The 23,234-nt window shown below is 29.3% G+C and overlaps 2 protein-coding genes across 2 annotated transcripts in view; both read right to left on the reverse strand.

Annotated features, from left to right (window-relative positions):
- The window catches only part of LOC113383514, a 485,158-nt gene that overhangs the window by 451,729 nt on the left and 10,195 nt on the right, over window positions 1-23,234 (reverse strand). The window lies entirely within an intron of this gene.
- On the reverse strand, window positions 14,495-22,746 carry LOC113383515 (facilitated trehalose transporter Tret1-like). Its single transcript, XM_026621776.1, has 9 exons — window positions 22,612-22,746; window positions 22,445-22,499; window positions 21,392-21,526; window positions 20,410-20,638; window positions 20,168-20,324; window positions 19,581-19,783; window positions 18,735-18,915; window positions 18,067-18,377; window positions 14,495-15,131 (listed from the first exon to the last, which is right to left on the reverse strand). Exons 1-9 carry the CDS (start codon window positions 22,744-22,746, stop codon window positions 14,600-14,602), a joined length of 1,938 nt encoding a protein of 645 aa, XP_026477561.1. The 3' UTR covers window positions 14,495-14,599.

Here is a 23,234-nt window from a genome sequence, read left to right on the forward strand (position 1 = left end):
ATTATAGCTGTTCAAAGAATGAGATTATATCGCCAGCGAAAAAGTCAATGAATGTTGTTAATTTTAATTAATAAAGTTCTTCAAACACAATTACATGACGAGTGAAGTTGCGAAAACAATATTTGTTAGGCGTTGTTTAACATAATCCACTGTGTGAACAAATATTATAGAATTTATTAATCAGCAATTACTTCATTTCTCTAATGAAGGTTCATTTCTAAATGCTAATTACAATGACAAACCGATTAGGTCATATTTGAAGTATGACATTAATTACATTATTGTTTTTAAATATTATACATATTTTTAATGCTGTTATAAATATATAATTTATAATTTATCATTATATAAATGTGTATAATGGTTGACACTAATAAATTGTGCATCACCATATTACCGATAAACATTATTCAAATTTGTTATATGATGTATTTATTTTTACCTAAATGCCATCTTGTACAGTAGCAAATAAGTTTTACTTCAATCGCGTGTGAACCTTACGCGAACTCTTCTTTTTAGTATTTTTTTGACAATTCCAGCTCCAACAAGTTAATTAAACTTCAGAACATACTTAGGTCTATATTTTCAGTTGAAAATTGATATCACGACTGCTTGATGCAAGGTTGTATGTAGTTGAACTCAGAACCTTACAGTTGTTGAATATCTTACATCCTGATTAAAACTATCCTTTTCTTTCAGGATTGAAGAAACGGAAACAATAATTAGTTTGTAACCACATCACCCAAACTTATAGTAATATAATACATGTCTGAAGCCGAAACAAACGTTTCAGAACAATATGTTCCCGTACTATAATCATACTTGCAAAGTCTCTCTCGTAACTTTGGCATGCGGCAATTTGCAGCAAAATAACTTACTCTCTATAATTAACTCCGTTTGTGACACAACTCTCTTTGTCGCCCTCTTCTAATTATTAGTTTCGAATTTCATGCAAAAACATAGAAATTCGATACATTCAATTATAAATTATTATAAGGTTTAATTAAAATTAATGGCAATTTGGAAAACTATTAAAGTTTAGAACACTCCATGAGAGAAGAGAGAATATTTGTTATGTTCTACAGATACATTAAAATTATTAAGTCAGACAATTAATGAATAATAATAGACAATAGACGACATTGGCACGGTATGTCATATAGTATATCTTCTTGTATAAAAATCGTAAAAATTCGGATACGTAATTTTTTACGTGTAAATTTTATGTTGGACGATCTAACTGATCATCTTGATATATCTTATTAAAAAATTGGAGTATACATATATTTAGATACAAATACTAAGGTGTCAAAAAAATGGATCAATAGCTCTCAATAATTTAAAAAGAATTTGATGCTAGTAGCTAAAAATGCTTTGAAGTAATTGGTTTTTGTGAGGCTTGGAAGAAAAATGTCAAAAAATATTCATTCAGCTTTATCAACCAATTTTCTCCAAATAAAATAAATATTTAAATACATTTGATTCTGAACAGTTGATTTATCTCTGGCATATTTGATAGTTGATTTATCTGATAGTTGACACCAAGTTGTTCTAAACGTGAATTTGATAATATTAATAATTTATTTACTAATTTAGTAAATTAGTTTTAATAAATTTATTACGATTTATTCAATATGCGTTGCAATCTTTCAATTTTGGCTTACATTTATCGTTAACCTAAAGCAATTGTCATCAAAAAGCCATTAAAAACTATTAATGCGATGCCTCAAAGTGTAGCAGGTAGCAAATTCAAGCAAATTGTCCTTGGACACAAAATATTTTACTTTTATGCAAGCTCATAAAAGTTCTATGACATTGTGATCTAAGATCTGTAGTAGATATAATTATTAGTTTTAGTCCCAAAAATAAAAGTCTGATGCGGTAGCTCGGAAACCCTGGTTAATTACCCCAAATAGGGTAAAAATATTTTTTTGGGGCTAAAAGTATGTATTTTTAATTGATATTCATTGCAATTGCTATATAGTAAATGTCCATGTGGGGGCTAATCTCTTTTCGCGATGGGGGTAATATCAATTTGACAAAAGAAGGGGGGTAATGAGTAAAAAAGTTCCCCGACTGTTGATCTAATGCAATCATAATTTTGAAGACTGCTAAATAAAGGAAATCCCCTTGGGTAACTAGATCTAAGACCATAGATTATGGGATTTATGTGTGGCTAAATCTGTGGTTAAATAGACGCCCTTGTTACTGAATGTGCAAAAATAGTCCAATCACAAAGGCAAGTTTTTCCTGCATCATTACTGCAATATTCCTTCCAAAAATGGTCAACTTTTTTATATCGATTTTGATGTTGATAGAAGAAATATCACTTGAGTTCTGATGATTTGATTAATGAATTTTGATTTGATATTCGTACGTTTCGACAAATATCCTGTCCTTCATTCAAAGAAAAATTTTGTTTGATATCCTAATATTAAATGATATGAATAAGTGAACGCATGAGACATTTGCCAAAGAATATGAACAATTATATAGCCAAATATTTGGACGAGACCATACATTGTATGTTTCATAAATGAACCATATTGAACCAGGACTGAACCACATATACTACATTTTGGAGTACCGATCTACACTGCTCAGAGACATGGACTCTCATGGCCAGCAAAAACTTCTTCGAAAATTTCAGGATGTGAATCCGGAAGAAGATTGAAGAAGCCGGCAAGGTACAAAAAAGATAGTTCTATAAAAATTGAAACAAGAAAGTATTTCAATGTATATGGTGATAAACAAGTCAATTATGACAAAAGGCAATTTATAAAATATTTTTATTAATTATGAGAAGAGCGAAAATAAGTGAAAAAACGCCATGTGGCAGTCAAAAATGATCATTAGACATATGCACATCAAATTATCAGATATTTTAGAGAGATTTCAATAATAAGTAGTGGCGGGAATAGCTCACTCAGTATCGTTCTCGACTCACACGCTGGAGGAATTTGGTTCGAATCTCCAGCAATACCAGAATTAAATATGAAATATTAAAACTAGATTAAGAATTGATAATTTGTAGGATACAAGAAAAAATGTATAGAAGTAAGAAGAAAAAAAGCATTTTGTTTAGAAGATGAGAAGAACATATTGAGAAATATAAAGAAGAATGAAAATCAGTAGAAAGAACATTGAATGGAAGATTCGGATATAAGAAGAGATAGTATAAGTATGATTAATTTATAAGAAATATATATGTAAGAATTGTATAGAATATGATGAAAAATAATATGAATAATGTAGGTGGCTAAAATGCTGTAAAAACAGAGGCCAATAAAAATTAAATAATAATAATAATAATAATAAGTAGATATGAATTTTGTTTACATTTCTATGGGTTTCGTACCAATGTTAGACATTTCGACATTTCTTCTCTAAAAGCTTGCCGCTTTTGACTGCTTTGAAAAAAAATTCAAAATTTTCAGAAAACATTAAAAAAAAAATCAAAATTTTCAAAAAAGTAAGGTTTTTCCAAAAATTCAAATTTTTCAAAAATCTTATTTTTCTTCAGTTTTCAAAAAATTTTGAAGGTTTTCGGTGCGAGAAGTTCTAGCAATTTGCCTTAAGGCACGATGCCAGTTTGATATACTAGTTCATCACTTTAAAATTACAATTTTAAAATAATCTATGTATCCTAATTCATACTTCACATTATTACCATTGCATTGAAGTAATTCACGATTGTTACATTTCTCTTATTTTATATACCTCGTATAATATAATAAAATTTTCGCTTTCCGCGTTCGTAATTTATAGTGCTATTATTCCAACTATTTTTAGTAGAATGTTATTCACACCTAGGAAGTGACTAATATAATGGCAGATACAAATTATCACTTCTTACGTCAAACCACACGCTGGGAATCGGGTGACAAAACTACGGAAAAAAACAATCGAAAATGAACCAAGTGATTTTTTGGAGTATCTACACGAAATGGTAATGATGTTTTATTATATGAAGCCTTGTGATGTTTGTTAGTAATCAAGCCAGAAGGAAAACACTACCGTTTTTCATTAATTCAGTGATTGTCAACAGACTTTTGGAGACCTTCGTTAGTACTACTAACTTAGTAGGTACTTCATCAAATTGTGATGACTATTTTTGGCAAAATTTTATTTAATTTGTGATCAGAACTATCTTTCATTGCTGACTTGGCTTTAGTATTAATGAAAAAATGTAAAAGACTACTGATTCATCACTAACAATTCGATTTTGCATTAATTTAATTATTGTCAACAGATTTGTGGAGTTAGTTTTCATCTCTTGTTGGCCCACTGTATTTGTCAATTTTTAATAAAATTATAACCGAAGGCATGTTAGTATGTCATTGCTGACTTAAACAATTAGTTTCAAATCACATTTGAACCCCATTATTATTTAATCTACATTAGAACAGCCTTAAAATTAAATTTAATAATAAATTGATAGTCGAGATTTTTGAGTTTTATTTAATTTTGACGATTAAATCGCAATTTAATGAGTATCTCATTTTTTATGTATTAATGAAATATAGTATTTTTATCCAAAATTATTAACCAGGTCCTTAAAAAGACCATTTGATAAAAATCAAGAGAGTGCTGGGAGAAAGACTGGTAATTTTCTTTGTGATTATTATTAGAAATATTTGGAATGTTCATTAAATGTTAAAAAATGAACGTATTATATACAAACCCTGTTTATAAACATATTTACAACAATCACATTCTATAAGGCTTCTGTATATTAGTCGAAGAACCAAAGTCGACTTTGTTTTCATTTTCAGAACGAAACTAAATAGTTTTCCTCAATTGCTTTTCTAGAGTTTCCTATGGCAAATCAAGTAAAATCAATTTGGAAATAATCAATCAATGCCAAAAGTAGGACAGAACATGAATTTTAACATATAAAATTAAACAAAACCTACATATGATAAACGAATAGTGTCTACTATTGTAGAAAAAATATAAAAATGGTAAAAAAATATTTTGATACTAACTAATTTTTATCAGTGGTTGTTTCTTTTTCCAATCTTAACTTTTTCGTTACGGCAGTGTTTTCCGCAGGAGTGACACTACTGTACAGAACAGCGAGCCGCCCAATAGTAATTGGATGTAGAAGTAAAGCATCTATTTTAAGTCAGCAATGTTTGGCCATAAAACCACGAGTTAACTCGGGACGGTCAGGTCAACAAAGTGTAAAGATTTTTCAATCATCAACAAAAATGTAATTAAAAATTAATAATTTTAGTTCTGAAGTACTAATAATTATAATAACAGCTTAGAAATCTATCGATAACTATACTCTGATATTGAGAAAAAAATAAACTTGTGCAATTTTCAAGTAAAAACTCCACCACTGCTTGATATTACGGAGTTTCCAATCATCAACAAAAATGTAATTAAAAACTAATAATTATACTTCAGAAGTACTAAAAATAATAGTAACAGCTTAGAATTCTCGATAATAACAATATTGAGAAAAAAAAATAATTTATGAAATTTTTAAGTGAAAACTGATTCCACTTCTGCTTGATATCACGTAGTTGTACCTAGCGGAGTATTGATTAAACTCGGAACCTTGTAGTTGCAAAGCCGATGCTCTTAAGATCAATCCTTAGTTTATATCTCATTCGGATTAAATTCAATTGTTTATCCAGATTAATTATACAAATGGAATAATAGCACACGTTATCTTAGTTATTGTTAGTTCATAACCTTGACTGAGACAATAAGTATTGCATAACTGGCAGAGAGATAAACACTATTTGAATATACACTGAAGCTATAAGTTCACAACAATGAACACAATGCCAGACGAAGGTTCCGTTCGAGCAACTATTTACTGAAATGGAGCAAACTGTACATTTGTCATATATAGTATGATGTTTTTGCTTAAACTCTAACAGAGATGAGATATTCAGGCTTAGGCAGAAGTGTAAAAAAAACGAGAGTAATTAAACTTCCTAATGCAACGAAATTTTTAGATCAAATTGACAGCAAAGGAAGAAAATAAATTCTTAATGATTTATTTTGAGACTACCCCATTCAGATGCCGCCGGTATGCATCTATGCGATTTTGAAATGAAAAGAAAACAGCATTGGACTCGTATTACCAAATATATGTTGACTTCAACGCTCGAAATTCAAATTAATAATTCCAATAAACAAATATTACAATCTATACTTGAAATATCACACCTAAAATATATTAAGTTGTATTTCAGTCTTATTTAATAATAAACTTATGAAGTCCTTAATATCTTTTTGTATTTATTTAATATTTTATTAATTCAAGAAGGAAGTATGATTGCTATTGCAAAACGAAAAGCAAACAAATGAAATTAACTATCAAATTAATCTCTATTCAGGCTAATTTCGATTAAAACTATATAAGATAAAATTTTAAATTTCACGTCCATTGATTTAAAAATTTAAAAATTCCAGAATGATTTAAACATGTACATGTACATTGTAGTATCCAATTTTATATTACCAAGTTATACAGAAAGTTTCTTTGAAGAAAAGATTTAATTAGAAAGGAGGCATGTGAAAACGTACAGTTGGCTCAATCTCAAACAAATATAAGTAATTATGTTAAGCGTTCCTATAAATAAAATCATAATAAGCGCATGGATATTTACTTAGGCAGTTCTACTTTTGGTTCGATTATTAATGAACAAAGTGCTTAAGAAGAAACAAATTTGTATGTTTTGTATGAGCAGAAATATCTATAATAATCTTAGAATAATCAGAAAAATATTAAATGATTTGCTATAAACTGCAAAGACAAAATTGACAAACATCAAAATGATATCTATATAGATAACTATGGTTAAAATGAAACTCTATATAGTTTCAAGTGCAAACCGATGTCACAACTTCTTGACATCAGGCTGCCCGAAGCGGATAGTTTCTGATTGAAAACAATAGCAATAACTACTAGACTATGATAAAGACGGACGAAAACAAATTTAATAGACTCAATACAATAGTCGAAAATAAATTATCTAGTTCATGTTTTACCACATATACCAAAATTTAATTAAGATATAATTTAGTACATTAATAACAGGTGAACAACTGGGTTTTCCTTTTAAAATTCTATGTTATTTGTCAAATTAATTACTCAATGTCTTTCTATTTAGACAGATTATAATTTATAAGAAAATAAAATAAAAAAAGTGTTATCACAGGTACTTACTACTTACTAAAAATTAAATGTGTAGTACCCAAAAGCAAATCATTGGGATTTTCTATTGAAAACCACTGATAATTAAACTAATTAATCTATGTCTTTCTATAGATAGATTGTAATTTATAAGAAGAAAAAGATCTCAAAATAATGCAAAAATGTTAGCAACAATGAGGTGTCAAAGCCAAACACAGGAGTTGAAAACCTTTAACACAACAACAAGAAGGAATTCGAGAGGTTCAGTTTAGATGCCTAAACAGGTACAAATTTTAAAATGCAATTCCAAGCCTACAAGTTGGGAATAGATGAAGTATCAAGTAGATCAGTGGATATAATTTTTTTAATAGTTTTACATAAATAAATTAAAAATACTTGCTTTCAAAACAACTATTTAATTGCAAAAACCGAATATTATTTTTATTAGAACCCTTGCTACAACTCGAACAATTTTTAGAGAATCGTCGTTATTCCAAAAGGTTGGACATGTCATCATATGCAATCTTCTAAATTGTTAATCCTTTGATAATGACAATCGTTTTCTTTTCTATTTGATGTTATGCTTTCTGCAATATTATATACATATATCTTTTTGCAGATTCTTTGAATTTATTAATGAAATATAGTATTTTTCAGCCAAAATCACTTTCCTGGTTTTAGACATTTAGAAAACTCATCGATAAAAATCAATCTAAGTTATTAATTAGTTATAATAGAAGTTTCGTAAACTGTTAGTTAAAATTACATAATTTTGCAAAGTGCGGGAATATACACCAGTCATTTTTGATTATGTAAGTACCATTTGCAAATAAGTAACTTCATCAAAAAGTACTGAGTCAATTTCGAATAATTCATTATAGAAATTCGGAAATATTCATTATTGAAAATATTCATTATTACAAACATTTCGACATATGATCTTATGTTATATCTTCAATATTGTACATTCCTTGATGATTACATTAGCTCACAGTCGAAACATGTGAAAAAATAAGCAGTCCCTAACATCGAATTCGTTTCTACTTGATGTAAAGCGTTCTAAGATTTTATACATATATTCAACATCTGTGAAAAACTATCCCATAGGTGTATTTCAAATTTTCAGAACATTAATCAAACAAAAAGAAAATTATTTTAGAGTCACTTAACTTTTCCAATAAAAAGTCATGTAAAAACTCTCTAAAATAATTTTATTGATATATTGTCTTGGACATTTGCATGACATTTGGTACATATGATGTAACGCCAAAATTGTTACAAAAATCAACATTTTTTACCAATTAGAACATAACGAGTCTTATTATCTGTGTTGTGGAGAATTCTTCAGCGATATGGCAAACTAAACGGTTGTCCAAGTCTATGTGATGAATTTATCACCACAACTTCAATAATATTGAATTTTTTTTTTGGTGCAGCAATGCCGGTAAAGGCTATTGTATAATACTTAGATATATATTGCTATCTATATTTCCACGTGTGAACCGATGTTACTACTGCTTGACATCGTTACAGCAAAACTGTAGAATTAATTAGCTATTAGCTATAGTAAGGAATTCTCCTACGATTATAGATGGCAACCCAAACGGTTGACCAAGTCTATGTGATGAATTTATTACCACAATTCCTATAATTTTGAGGAATTTTTTATTGATGCAGCAATGACGTAATTTAGGTACCATGCACGGTAATTTTGACGGTTGACCAAGTCTATGTGATGCATTTATTACCACAATTTCTATAATAATGAGGAATTTATTTATTGATGCAGAAATGACGTAATTTTGGTATCACCATATGCGGTAATTTTGAATATAATCATATATAACCAAGGGCGAGGGGGGGGTCCAAAAATCCTTAAAAACTCGCTCACGAGATTAATGGACGCCCCCTAAAGGCTATTTTTCATTTGGAAACATATTGCTGTATATATTTCCAAGTGTAAACAAATGTTACTACTGCTTGAAATCAAGCAGTATCAAATCTGGAACTTCTGATCGAAACCCCATAGTTCTAACTATTAGACCACGTGTGAGCCAACATAGAATTAAGGTAAAAACTTTGTAATGAATTTAATTTCTAATCTGTATTTATATATATAGTCTATCAGTATTATTTATCAATTTTTAGCAATAACATCTAATAAAACCCCGAAAAATGTTTTTTGAATCGTCCATGTGCTTTGAAACCACATATGACATGTGTTTTTGCATTACTAGACCTGGTGTGCAAACAAATTATGCTTACAAAATTAAATAGTCAATAAAAATAATAAAATTAAACACATAAAGCCAATGAAAATTAAATAAGTAGTATATAATGAAGAAAAATTCTAACCTTTTATTTGCGGCACCAATCAGACCAGCTGTATATCCAATTATATAAAACCTTCCCACGTGCGTTAACAAAATAAATAATTTATACACAAACTAATTAATAAAACTCACTTTTTGACAGATCACTAAAAAATCACACTAATACAAAACTCGTCGAAAATTTTCACCGGCTTATATAAATCTCACATAAAATTTCTATTCAAAAAATTAATTCCCGATATTATTTCTAGTTCCTCGACACGACCGACTCACTCGGAATTTACGGAGCGACTGAATCATACGGAATGTTTTGTTGTCAAAACTCTCCCTCCATCGCACCATCGATGGCGTAATACGTTCGACTGTTTTCGTTTCAGTAGGTCAGACATCGGATGTCTTCGTTATGATCAACAGATGGTTTCCGGTTTCCGTTTCGTGAGCGGAAGTAAGGAGTTGTATAGAAGATTTCGAGAAATTTCAACATCGAAAGTTTGTTGAATACTTCATATTGAAAACGATTCATGAGAGAGGATTAAATATATACAACTACATCCATTCAAGTGCTTCCCACATTTTAGACTAAATAAGGGGGCGTCCATTAATCACATGAGATTTTTAGCGGTGGGTAGGGGGGGGGGGGTTTGACAAAAAATCACAAAATATTACCTGGGGGTGGGAGGGGTAAAATAAGATATCACGTGTATTTATTTTTTACCTGAATTTAAAAAAAAAATCAAAACATTTTCAAAAAAAATCTAAAATGTTACAATATTTTCTCTTGACTAAAAATACATGTGATGTTCGTTGGGGGAGGGGGTAATTTGGAATATCACCAAGGGAAACGGAGGGTCCAAAAATCCTTAAAAAATCGATCACGTGATTAATGGATGAGAGATGATTAAATGTAGACAACTACATCTATTCAAGTGCTTCCCACATTGTAAAGTAAATAAGATAAACTTGGTTTAAGTGGCATTTTGTCTTCAGGCAAGTTGCATAAACTTCCTGATATGAAGATAATTGATCAATCAATAACACTGCGCGACACTAATTTTTTCCTTGAGATTTTATGATGGTTTTTAAGTAATTTGTCGAAAACATATTAACCATAGATGTAACAAAAACTACCCTATAAATAACGTCTTCGAGTCGAAGCCATACCCCAAAACCAAAAACAGCAGATAAAATTCTTATTTGTTAAGTTGCTTTGTTCTTGTTTGTTAAACTGCAATAATCATAGCCGAACCGACTGATTGGGGTAGTCCCCTAAAACTCAAAAACTGGAGCTGTTACAAAAAAAAGGGGTATATTTGAAATCAGCATGCAATTCGTTTGATGAAATATAAACTGAAACTCAAGTCTGAAATCAAAGGATTGTAAGTAAATGGAATAAATAACTATGACTATGATGTACCAGACATCTTCCTAAGTAAATTAGTAGTGTATACAGTGTGTGTTTGTAATTAATGTTATTATATAGATTAACATATTTGAACTTGAAATTTATAGTATAAGCAAAAGGAATTAAAAAAAATTTAAATGATTTAAAAATCACAGTTTATTATTATTTTTGTGGCAAAAAAGGTTCTTATGTGACACTCAAATTGAAATTAAAGTTGAATAAAGTGTGTGTATGGTTAGATACAATTTTTTGCATCAATCAACTAATTTGAATGATATAAAAAACATTCGATTCTTATTGACCAAGATTTTTGCAAAAGCAGGTACAAATATACAAAAAATCGCAATTCAGTTTTTGAAAGAAAGGAGCCACCGATTTGAATGATTCAAAAAACATTTCATTTGCATTGACAAAATGAGGAACTCATTAAATTTTTAGAAAAGGCAGATCCGGCAGTTTCGGAAAACCAATAAAAAAAGGTAAGAAAAACCATTTGGCGGTCAAAAATAATCATTAGACATCATATTAACAGATATTTTATAGAGATTTTAATAATTAGTACAAATTTTAATAAGGTGACCATACGTCGCGGTTTTGCCGGGAGAGTCCCGGATTTTCACCTTGTGTCCCGGGTTTTTCCAGAAGTAATATTTGTCCCGGGTTTAGAACTTTTGTCTCGGATTGTTTCGGTTTTTTAAAATTGAATAAGTAAATTAACAAAAATTATGAAAACAAACTAACAATTGCTATTTTTTTTTCAAATAAATTATGAAGAAGATTGAATATAATTTTATAGAAGACTCGAAAAAGAAAAAAAAATATAGATAAAAAATATAAGATATTAAATATAATGGAATAATAAAGTTCGAAATTGAATTTTTAATGGGTTCCATACCAAGATTTATAATGTTTAACCAATATTTCCCGCGCTTCGATATTTCGTCTCTAAAACAGATAAATCATAATAAACATACGGTATAAAACTCTTCGATATGAAAAGGTAATAAGCAACTGAATTGCGCGGTTCTTCAGTTCTTGATATTATACATCGTCGATCCATTATCATTATTATTACATTATTCTGTGAGTATGTATACTCAGCCACAACAGAATTTTCTATCTTCGTATATGTATCAGTTCAGACCTGGTTTCTATTCAATAGCCTTGTAGCGACATTATAACAGTAATATATAATTGCTTTACTTGTTTGTCACAGCACGTAACTCATAGTACTCCGTTATCTTGCACAATGCATTTATTATGCATTCTTGTTTGCATTGCCGACGGTGGTCGAAATATTAACAACGACCAAGAAGAAAGTTTGTGACTTGCACTCGATATTTTGCACAAAATCTTCCATTTATCTTCGGGGTCATAGATTGAAGAAAACTGAATTGAAGAAAAGAAGCAGATTTTAATTAAAAAAACAACCATAGAAGCAGAATAGATTGATTGATAGCATTGGTCCATCCTAACCAATTAGCAAGTCATGTATACCTGGAAGGGCTGTTGACCAGGCTTAAAAAAAATACCTAGAGATCTAATATAGCATTATTAAATATAATACTTTTTTTACTATATTTTATCGTTTTTTCTCTTTTGTTTTTAGTTTTTTTTTAAATGTTATATTTTAATTAGCTCTAGGAGATTCGCCAGTGGGGGTATCTACTAATTTGTAATCAACTTTATTATACTATTTACTTGATACTTGTCAGCATTATTTTTGCTTGATGTAGTAATATATACCGATTGTAGAATAAAACTAAATTAGTTGTGTATGATATCGTGAATATTAAATTATTTTGTCAAAACAAGCAAAAAGTTTTTTAAATCATTCAAATCGGATGCTCCGTTCTCTCAAAAACTCGATTTTTATTGTCTGCAATCTTTGCTCCGTATCTCCGTAACGGCTGGACCTGCCTTTGTCAAAAACTAATCAGCACATCTTCCTATCAATAGGGATCGAATGTTTTTTAAACCATTTAAATCGGTTGATCCGTGCGCCCGACAACGTTAACGAAAAAATGCGGACACACAAAACACACACACATCCATTTTTTCTGAGGTATGCCAAAAAGTTCAGAAACCTTTAAAACGTGAAGAAATGCAAAAATTTTCATTTTCAATTTTCGGCCCATTACTATAACTACCCTATGGAAAGTTAATAAAAAAAAATTATTTTAGACAAGAAACCAGATTTATCAATTTGATGAGCTGTTGCGATGAAAGTTCTCCATAAAAATATCGCGTTTTATTTTTAACTTTCCGAAGAAGTTTGTTTTCGCCAGAAAATCCAATTTGCTGATTTATGTCTTCTCGACGGTTTAAAGTCATTCTCAATCGTTTGAGACCAAAACTAGAAAAAATTTTGCTTAAATTTCAAAAATTTAAAGACATTTAATGCAATTCGTTCAGGTTTCGCATTACTAGTTTTGTGGGACGATCAGCCCAACCTTTTTTTTAGAATTAGCAAAATTTTTCTATATAAACACCACTAATTTTGTATTTTTTTTTCATATAATTACAACCTGTCTGGTGAGGCATTCAGTAATTTTGGTGACAAATGAGTGAATATAAGATTTTAAAATGCTACTCAGTGGTAGTCATTTTTGGTTCGAAAATGGTAATAACTTTACCTTTACATTATATGCTATAGTCCAGTCATTTAGGCTTGAATTAGGTAACAGTCTCGTAATTCGAGATACCCAGCTGTAAGTCTGTAAATACTTGTATATTGACGGTTAAAAGTTGTCTCAAAACCTACATATGATACGTACACCCTTCAAAAATTGCAAAAATATACAGTTAGTTTTAGTTATTGTTAACATTTTCCGATCTTATGAAAAATCTACTCAGTCGTTTTTCCATAATTTAATGGATTTTAAGAGATATTTTTTGCCAAGTCTCTAACAAATTTTCTTGTTAGAAAATCCTAATCCAAATCCAAAAATCTTGATTTATCTGATATATCAGTAATCTAGTAGCAAATTGTGTTGATCAGTTTTTAGCAAAGGTAAACAGTTAATAAAACTAGATACAATTAAATTTTTATGCAACTTGCCTTATTAAATATACTAGGCGAACATAATTTCAGCAGCTTTCTATACTTTTTATAACTGATCATTTATAAAATATTGCTAAAAACTTAAATTTTTTAATATCTGTCCACAAAGTAGTTTTTTTAATCTTCCATTAATTTCAGAGATTTAAATATAAGCTTCCAAAAATATTTAGAGATTTTAATAACTATAATCGGCTATTTATCTCGATTATTAATAACCTCCAACACATTACATGTTTTTCCATATTTATTTTACTAAAATGTATAAAGTTTATATAAATATTTCATTTTTAATTTTATATATCATACATAAAATATGTATGTATAAAGTCTTAATCTAAATATTTAAATCTATGGTTACATATCACACAGCAGATTAATATTTCTATATTGCCACAAAACCACCATTAAATTAGATGTCCTAGAAGTAATAACTATTTATATTAGTTTGCAGGCACTATGGTCAGGTTTAGAATCAATCAATGTTGTCAGTAGAAGCACTATATTAAATGTGCATGTGATGTAAATTTTAAACAGCCTTTTTTATGTGAAGATATTAATTAAAAAACAGACTCCATCAAGTCTGGTTTTTCTATATGCAATTACCTGATATTATCTAATTGATCATTTCTATAAAAATAATACTATAGTTTATTCTCAACGATATCACTTTTCGAAATGTCTTCATCAGCCATTTTCAGACCTTGTCCATTTGATAAATTTATCGCATTATTTCTTTCAACTTCTTCATTTTGTTCATCAGGAGTATAACTTTTGTTCTCATGGCCAGCATTTTCAGAAATTGACGTAAATTTGGTTTGTTTTGCATCGCCATTTTGTATAACTTCACCATTTGGTACAGAAGCACCATTTTGCAAAACTGTTCCATCACGTACAACTCCACCATTTTTGGTTTCTGGTTTTGTGGGTCTTATTGACTTCATCAGTTTACGATTTTTGCCACCAAAATACTCCTCGATTTCTTGCAAAGTCCTGCCTTCAGTTTCAGGAAGAAGCAGATAGATGTATCCGATGCCGAGGAAAGAGACTGCTGCAAAAGCATAAAACATCCCCTGGAGGCCCAGGAGGCGCTCAAGATCCAAATAACTCTTAGTGGCCACAAATGCAACAACGTAGTTGAGGGCTGCCGTGGTTCCACTTGCCATTCCTCGGGTTCTTAGGAAGGGAAATTATTTTCATAGGTTTTGCATATACGAGTATGGTAGGGTGATTCTATCCATAAGAAACTGATACAAATGGCATGTGCAAATGTGGATGAATGAAACATTTTTGCAAAGGTGAATATGAATGTGTTATTACCAAAAATGAACATGATCTGATGAGCATGATGAATGTTATGAACATGAATGTAAATATGGAAAAGTTTACAAGACAATGTGAATGAATATGAGTACTAATATAATTCTTAATGAGCATGAACATGAATTACAAATACAAACACTAAATATACAGGGTGTCCCAGAACTAAACGACAAGCCGAAATGGGGTGATAGTATTGCTTGTAACTGTCATGAAAAAAATTAGAAAAAAATTATCCCATGCAGTTTGAAAGTTATGAGCTTTTAAATACAATCTATATCTTTGATTAAACTGCGATAATTTTCGCGGTTATTGTAGGTAATTTTTATTATTCTTGTTCAATTAAGCTTTGGATTTGTAACAATAAGTAATATTTCCAGAACCACAGTTAAAAATGATGGCCCAATTGCCTCAAGTTTTTCAGAATTAAGACTTTTTGTTAAACTTTCATTTATTATCATGAATAATAACACTAATATCAATAATACAAATTGTATATTCTTGCACAACAAACCGTTGTCATTTGTAATGAAAAATATTTTTCTCGTTCAGTGGAAGTTCTAAAATAACGAGAAATCAGACGACCTAGATAACCAGTTGTATTATATTCATAGAGTGGATATTGGAAAGTTAATCCACACTTTGAAAACATATTTTCCAGATTTTGGATGAAGCACCTTTTCACCTCAAAGACTTTGAGAATATTTTGGGAGAGCATTATCAAAAAACAAGAAAATTATTATCAATCATCGGATTTATAGTATTGCATTGAAGGACTTTCTGGTCAAATAGAAAAAATCACAAATGTTTTACATCCATTATCCTTTAGCAAAGACAAAGGCTAATTGGATAAGCAATTCAGGAAATAATGCATTATTCAGTTGAAATCAAAACTTGACAACAAAGGTTATTTGTACAAAGCCATTATTTAACCAATTTGGGTTTTTGGCACATAACTATGGGGATCAGCTTCCAAATTAAAAATTCAAAGATGTGCAATAATTTTATTAAAAGAAATTTTTATGTCTCAAAATATATTCTGAACTGAAACAGTGAGCGATAAAATTTGAACTCATTCAGACCAATATAAAAGCCACCTTGACCTCCACACAAACTAAAAATTTGGCTACAACACTACCAAGACAGATTGAAAAAGAAGTTCAGAATTTGTTTAATTCCTTCAATCACTGACATCAAGGGATTTTGTATTTTTAAAGCCCAAAGATATGTGCGAAAATTATCGAATAATAATAACAAAAAATATCAGTTGATCTTAAAGTTGACCAATGACCAAAATAACCAATTACCGATTATTCCTTTAGGAAATTACTAGCTAAGAGACAATGAATTAGGTAGGGTTCTGTATATAACTGATTTCGTAAATAAATATTAAATAATTTTGGTTTTAAAGTCATTAAAATTACACGTATATGTATGAACAGATGAACACTTCTTACTACAAAACGAATTAAATTTATTGATTTAGAAAAACGTATATGTAATAATACTATGAAGTTTATTCTCGGAATAAATGAAAAACGTAGAATAAATATATTAGTCCAGTTATTTAAGCTTAAATTAGGTAAGAATCTCGGAATTCGAGATACCCTGCTGTAAGTCTGTAACTACTTGTATTTTGCACCCTAAAAGTTGTCTCAAAACCTACATAATGTAGGATGTACCTACCATATGTAGGTTTTGAGACAACTTTTAGGGTGCAAAATACAAGTATTTACAGGCTTACAGCTGGGTATCTCAAATTTCAAAGTAAACTTATTACAATGACTGGACGACTACGAATTCAGATATCTACATCAATACCAACATCAAACCCAATAATTCCAGTACGAATTATGATATTAATACAGAAATGAACGACGTTCTTAAGGGGGGCGATACATGTAATCGCCTTAATTTTTACCATTTTTTGAGGACTTTTTAAACTGGGAAGGAATAACTGAATCTTTTTGAATTTTTTTACGGTTATTTATTATATATTAAAATACACAAAAACATTTTTTTTTAATTTTTTTTTTTTAAATGGCTGCCGTAAAAATAGATCTGCCAAGACCCTCTCGGAAAACGCCATCAATCTGCGGGCGTTCTCACTTTTCGTACGGTGATCTGAATTCAAAAAAATTAGTTTGTACGTATTCATAAACATATATCTTCTAGTTAAACCAAAAAAAAAATTAAAAAGTCACAAAAATCGTAAATTGGCAGACCTCAGAAAAAAAAGTTCGATTTTTCACCATTTTTTCACTGTTTTTTTTTGGTAAAAAGGTTAATTTTTGAAAATTTTTTTGGAATGTTTGAGGTTTAACTAGAAGCTATTACTGTAAAGTAGATGTGTGCAAAATTTCATTGGAATCGGTTGAGAACTTTTTGAGTTATCACGCCCCGCAGTATTCAAAAATGTCGTTTTGAGAAAAAACGCGTTTAAAGTTTTGACACAGAAAACAGATAAGAGTACAATAGCACTCGAGCGTCGAGTTGAGGCGTGGCAATTAATGAGTTTTTAATGTATAAATAGTGATAATTTTATTTGAATTTTGCAGGCATATTTTTGAGATGTTATTGTAACGATTTATGAAAAAAAAAAATCGTTTTTTTTTTTCTTGTTACATGTATCGCCCCCCTTAAAAAAAAACTATAAATTGCATATAAAAAATACATGAATATAAGCGTGAAATTATATTAATGTAAATGTAATAAAATGATATGAATGTGCAAATGAAAATGAGCATGCATATGAAAAGATTCTACATTATAAAATAAAAAAAACACTTACTGGTAAGGAAACACCTCGCTCAGCATGATCCAGGGGATTGGCGAAACTCCAACACTCATGAAGAATGCCAAACCAATAAACAAAACCAATGGCATCCAAGCATTTTCCGCATATTCGCCTAATTCTGGTGGCAACTGGGAATCAGTAGACTTGACCCATGGGTCTAAAGCCACTTTAGCCCAAACTCCAATCAACAGGGCTGATAAAGCACAACCAAGCATTGACACGATGGCCAATTTACGTTTGCCAAGTAGTTTGATGAGTATCATGCAGGCTATGTTGCCAACAAGACCAACGACGCTGACCACAACCTGAAAAAGAATATGATTAAATGAGAAAAAGTTCACAAAAATGGAAAATATATTAAGATTAGACTTAACAGTTAAATTTACTAAAAAAGTAAAGAAAACTCACAAAATAATAATGACATTACTAATTCTAGCAATAAAATTGTATCCATAAAGCCAAATCATTTCCTTATCTATGCCAAATAATAAGTATGATTATACAATTAGGGCACAAACATTAATCTATAAAATGATATGTTCAAGAGAAAGTTATAATTATTTTATGGTACTTTACTTGAATAAATAATATTTATTACATATCATTTCTGGACCGTGTTTTCAACCATAATATAAGTTTTATCATCAAAAATATTTTCTTACCGTGGCCCAATGAGCGTCCAGAGGTATTCCCAAGGCTCGTACGACTTGCACCATATAAGGCCGGAACATATGCAAACCATTGAATTGATGGAACACGAAAAATCCTAAAACCAATAAGGCAGGCCTAAGAGTTGTTCGGCGCAAAGCTGCTTTCATGGTGCGACGGGTTTCGGCCCAACCTCTGAAAAATTATTTAAATTAATAATAAAATAAAATAGTACAACGGTTTTAGAACAATCACATTAAAGCAAGATATTAAATAGCAATTTATCAATCACAAAAAATATACACAATAAAAGACAATCACAATACGAACTCTGTATTGCAATTATAGTATAATCAAATCGAGGATGTAGAAATAAGAAATAAGGTAAATCTAACCAAATTTCAGTTATACAATTGTTGAATTCTACAAGCATTAACTAGATTTAATGAAACAGGCACTCTCACTAAAAGCTATGAGTTTCTGTCCATAAAAATGCATTCTGGTCTCTTTTGGATGAACTACTTTTTTACCAGAAACTAGTCTTATTATGCCATCAATAGTTTCTATGAAGCAGTCATATGAGAATGAAGTTATGTAATTGTGAAGTTGCATTTACAATAAGAATATCTCAGATTATTAAATTATCAAGATATTGACCGATCGTCCTGAGCATCAAGCAAAAATTAAAGCTAATTCATTTCACAAATTCAAAGATCCATTAATCTTTTGGTATAAGCATGAATTCCTATCATATCTTTATTATACTTATTATATTTATGTTTTTGAATTTCATTAACCAACTTTATATTTATCTAAATCAATATTTTAAAGTGTTTATTGTAAAAAGATCTATTTCTTACTTGACTCCTCCATGCGGACAAGCTTCTTGCAGACGTTTTTTACGGCATTCAGTACATTGACTTATTGTCTTGGCATATTGTTCAATTTCACGGAACTCCTTTTCAACTTTATCAGGAGTAACCCAACCTCTTAACCAGCATAGTGATTTCAAAGCATCTTCTCGCCTGCCTTTCGATAGTAACCACATAGGAGTTTCAGGAATCTATAGAATCATAAATGAATCATTACTTAAATTAAATTAGCATAAAATTATATGTAATCAAAATAAATAAATATTGATGTATGATTTATCTGATCTGAATATGTACTATATATTTATTTTTGTAAATTTATACTTTAATCTTGTAAATACATACCTATTTCTTATCTCATGGATTCATTAACAGGTAATGGATGTTATGAATAATAAATTATATAAGTAATGAAAATGATATCAAAGTCAAATTTTACAAAAGATAATTTATATAGGTAAATAAATAAATTATATAGGTAAATAAAATAATATCAAAGTCAGATTTTACAAAAAATAAGTGTATGATGTAATGCAAATTTATTCAACTAACTTTATTTCTGAATATCTACTTACAAAACAGATGGCAAAAAATGTGATGATCGGAACACTGGACAAAACTCCACCAACAGTGCGCCAATGCCACGTGGTACCCAAAAGATAAGTGAGAAAAACGCCCAAAAGTACTGAAACGCCTGCCATGGCTGTTAAAATACCTCGAAACCGTGGCTGACTGAAAATTATTAAAATATTTAAAATATTTCCTCAATTCACAATACTTTTAGTTAATAAAAACAAATCATTTATTCTTTGGTTACCATATTTCTCCCACATAGGTCAATATAGGAGCTTCCATGAAGCCAACTCCAAGACCAAGAAGAACGGCTCCAGTAAAAAGCATGGCTTGATTTCCAGCAAAAAACATGATTATCCAGGCGGCTATATGGGGCAGAGTAACTAATAACATTGCCCGTTTTCTTCCTAAAGCTTCCAGGAAAACGCCCGATGCCAAACTTCCCAAAGGTTGGCAGATGTATGCTAAACTTCCTGAGAAAAAGAAAACAAAATAATAATAACTGGGACTTATAAATTTTTATGTACTTAAATGTAACCTGAAGAAAAATTATATTTCAATGATAAAATAAACATCTTAGACAGGTTTTTGATGCTTCAATTTTGTACCTAAAGATGTAGGATTTTGGAGGTGGTTCTTGAGAAGAACGTGTTTGTTTTATATGCAAGAACTATTAGTTCTAATAACAATTTTTATAGAACAACAATGAATTTGCAATGTTAGAAAATATATATCTAAATATGTCTAATTTTTAGTTTATAATTAAAACATATACTATAGTAAAATAATAACTACTTATGTCTATATCTTTAGAATCTCAAGTTTGAGATTTTGTAAATCTTTCGGTCTTGGCATAAATAGATAAAATTTTATTTCAAATTTAATTGATGGCAATAAAAGTACTGTCTATTATACATTTTTATATTATTTAAATAATTGCTAATAATGTAATCGTATTTTTAATAGTATATAGTCTTAAGATTTTATTAAAAATATATTTGAATATTGTATTATCTGGAATTTTGCAATGATGATGTAAGTAAATATATAACACTTATATTCTCTGATCAGTATTATTTAACATTATTAAAGATAATTTAATTAGTTGGATTTCATTAAATGCAAATCTTATTATTCATGCAATCAAATATGTAAATCTGTATAATTGATTTTAATGTCTATAATTTTCAAAATAAAAAAAGACTAACTAGTAACGTTGTACTTACCAAACCAAGAAATTTGAACTATATTTAATCGGATAGAGCTATCTTCTCCCATAAGATCTGGTATTACTATCGTAGGAAATGCCACAGCCATACCCAAGTCGAATAGTAACATATTTTTGCTGTACTCGCCAAAACCTATAAAAAATAATAAAATAATAACCAAATTATTTTGTTATATTTATATATACATTCTAACAAAATGCAAAGAATTTAAATTTGCAAAAAAGCTAAATAATGTTTGGATTTCAAACAAATCCTTACAAAAATATGTTTTATTCCCGGAAACTATACCTTAATCGTTTCATTATTAGATGGCCTATACAAGACGATTTTAGGAGTAATTTAAAAATGTGTGTTTTTTTTAGTTGAATGTTTTAATTATTTTCAATATTTAAATCAAATTTCAAGTCATATTTAAAATCAAATTCCCGAGCTAATGAAAAAATTGTTTTTATAAACAAATAAGATGAAAAAATTTCTAACAAGAATTTTCTATAGTTCTCCAGTTAATTAGCTTAAATACCAAAATATTGGTGTTTTAATTTTTGGGCAATAAATACAGGTAAGTAGACTATATAAAAAAAACTAAATTGTGTCTAAAATTATATATCCCTATAATAAATAAAAAGAGGTAATTATAAAATGTTTTTTCCTTACAAATTCTAAATGTATTTAATATTAAACAAATTGGCACGACGAAAATAATGTGAGAAATTATATTGTCCAATGTTTTCCATGGAAAATGTTATATAAGATAATTTACTATATTATTTAGATATTTCAAAACATAAAACATGGAATGTTTTATTATGTCAGTCATGAATACTGTTATGATTAAAGTGTCTCGAGCTTTATGATGAGTTATTATAGTTATTTGGAAAGATATGATTAATATTGCATAATGTCACAACAATCATAAAAAATAATGTAATAAACATATTTTAAAAATCTTTAGCAAAGACACGCAGAAACAGCATTTTAACACTATATTTATCATTTAAGAAGATTTTCATATTTAGTTCCGTTGAAGCAAAAAAATCATTGAATTAGAACCATGGAGCAATGCCATAAATGCTAAACATCTCTTCATAACAAATGTCATCAAAAACTAATATAAGTATGATGGTAACATTTAATTTAAAAGTAACAAAATAAAGCAGGGTTCTATCTGAATTCAATGATTTTTTGGGCCAATTTGAAAAGAAAGATAGTGTAATTACCTGTGGCAGCAGCGTTCTGTAGAAGCCAACTCCATTATCATCCAGTTCTGTATTACTTGGCGTTACCACTACACCATTTTCTACATGACTTGGATTGTTATCTTCTTTATCCTCAGATTCCTGTAAATATATCATATTTTACTACAATATCAAAAGCATATGTTAAATGACATTAAAACCCAATGTATAATTCATAAGATTGAGAAAAAAAAAATACAGAAAACATGAAGTCAATTGATTAAATTTTGTAAAGGAGTTTCAAAACTCATTTTGAACTAAGTATTTATATGCCGTATTTATTTTTTTAATCAATTGGTAATTGTAATTTTACAATAAAATTATACCTGAAACAATTTAAAATCAAACAAATTTTGAACTGTTAATGAAATAGTTTATTGTAAACAATGCATAAGGAATGTAAATACCAATTTATATACACAATTAACATTGCAACATTAAAGTGAAAATATTACAAAATATTGTATTTGAGTCTGCAAATATAATAAATAAGGCCTATGCATGTAACTCCATACAAGCTTTTTGTAAATTTTAAAGACAGGGTTGGCAGCGATTGTTAAAAACATCATGCAGAATTAATTTAATTTTCATCAACATCAGCTTCT

Source organism: Ctenocephalides felis, unplaced genomic scaffold, assembly GCF_003426905.1.
Source record: "Ctenocephalides felis isolate EL2017-DRISC unplaced genomic scaffold, ASM342690v1 CF-g0.4_SCAFFOLD_03570, whole genome shotgun sequence".
In the NCBI taxonomy this organism is placed as follows: domain Eukaryota; kingdom Metazoa; phylum Arthropoda; class Insecta; order Siphonaptera; family Pulicidae; genus Ctenocephalides; species Ctenocephalides felis.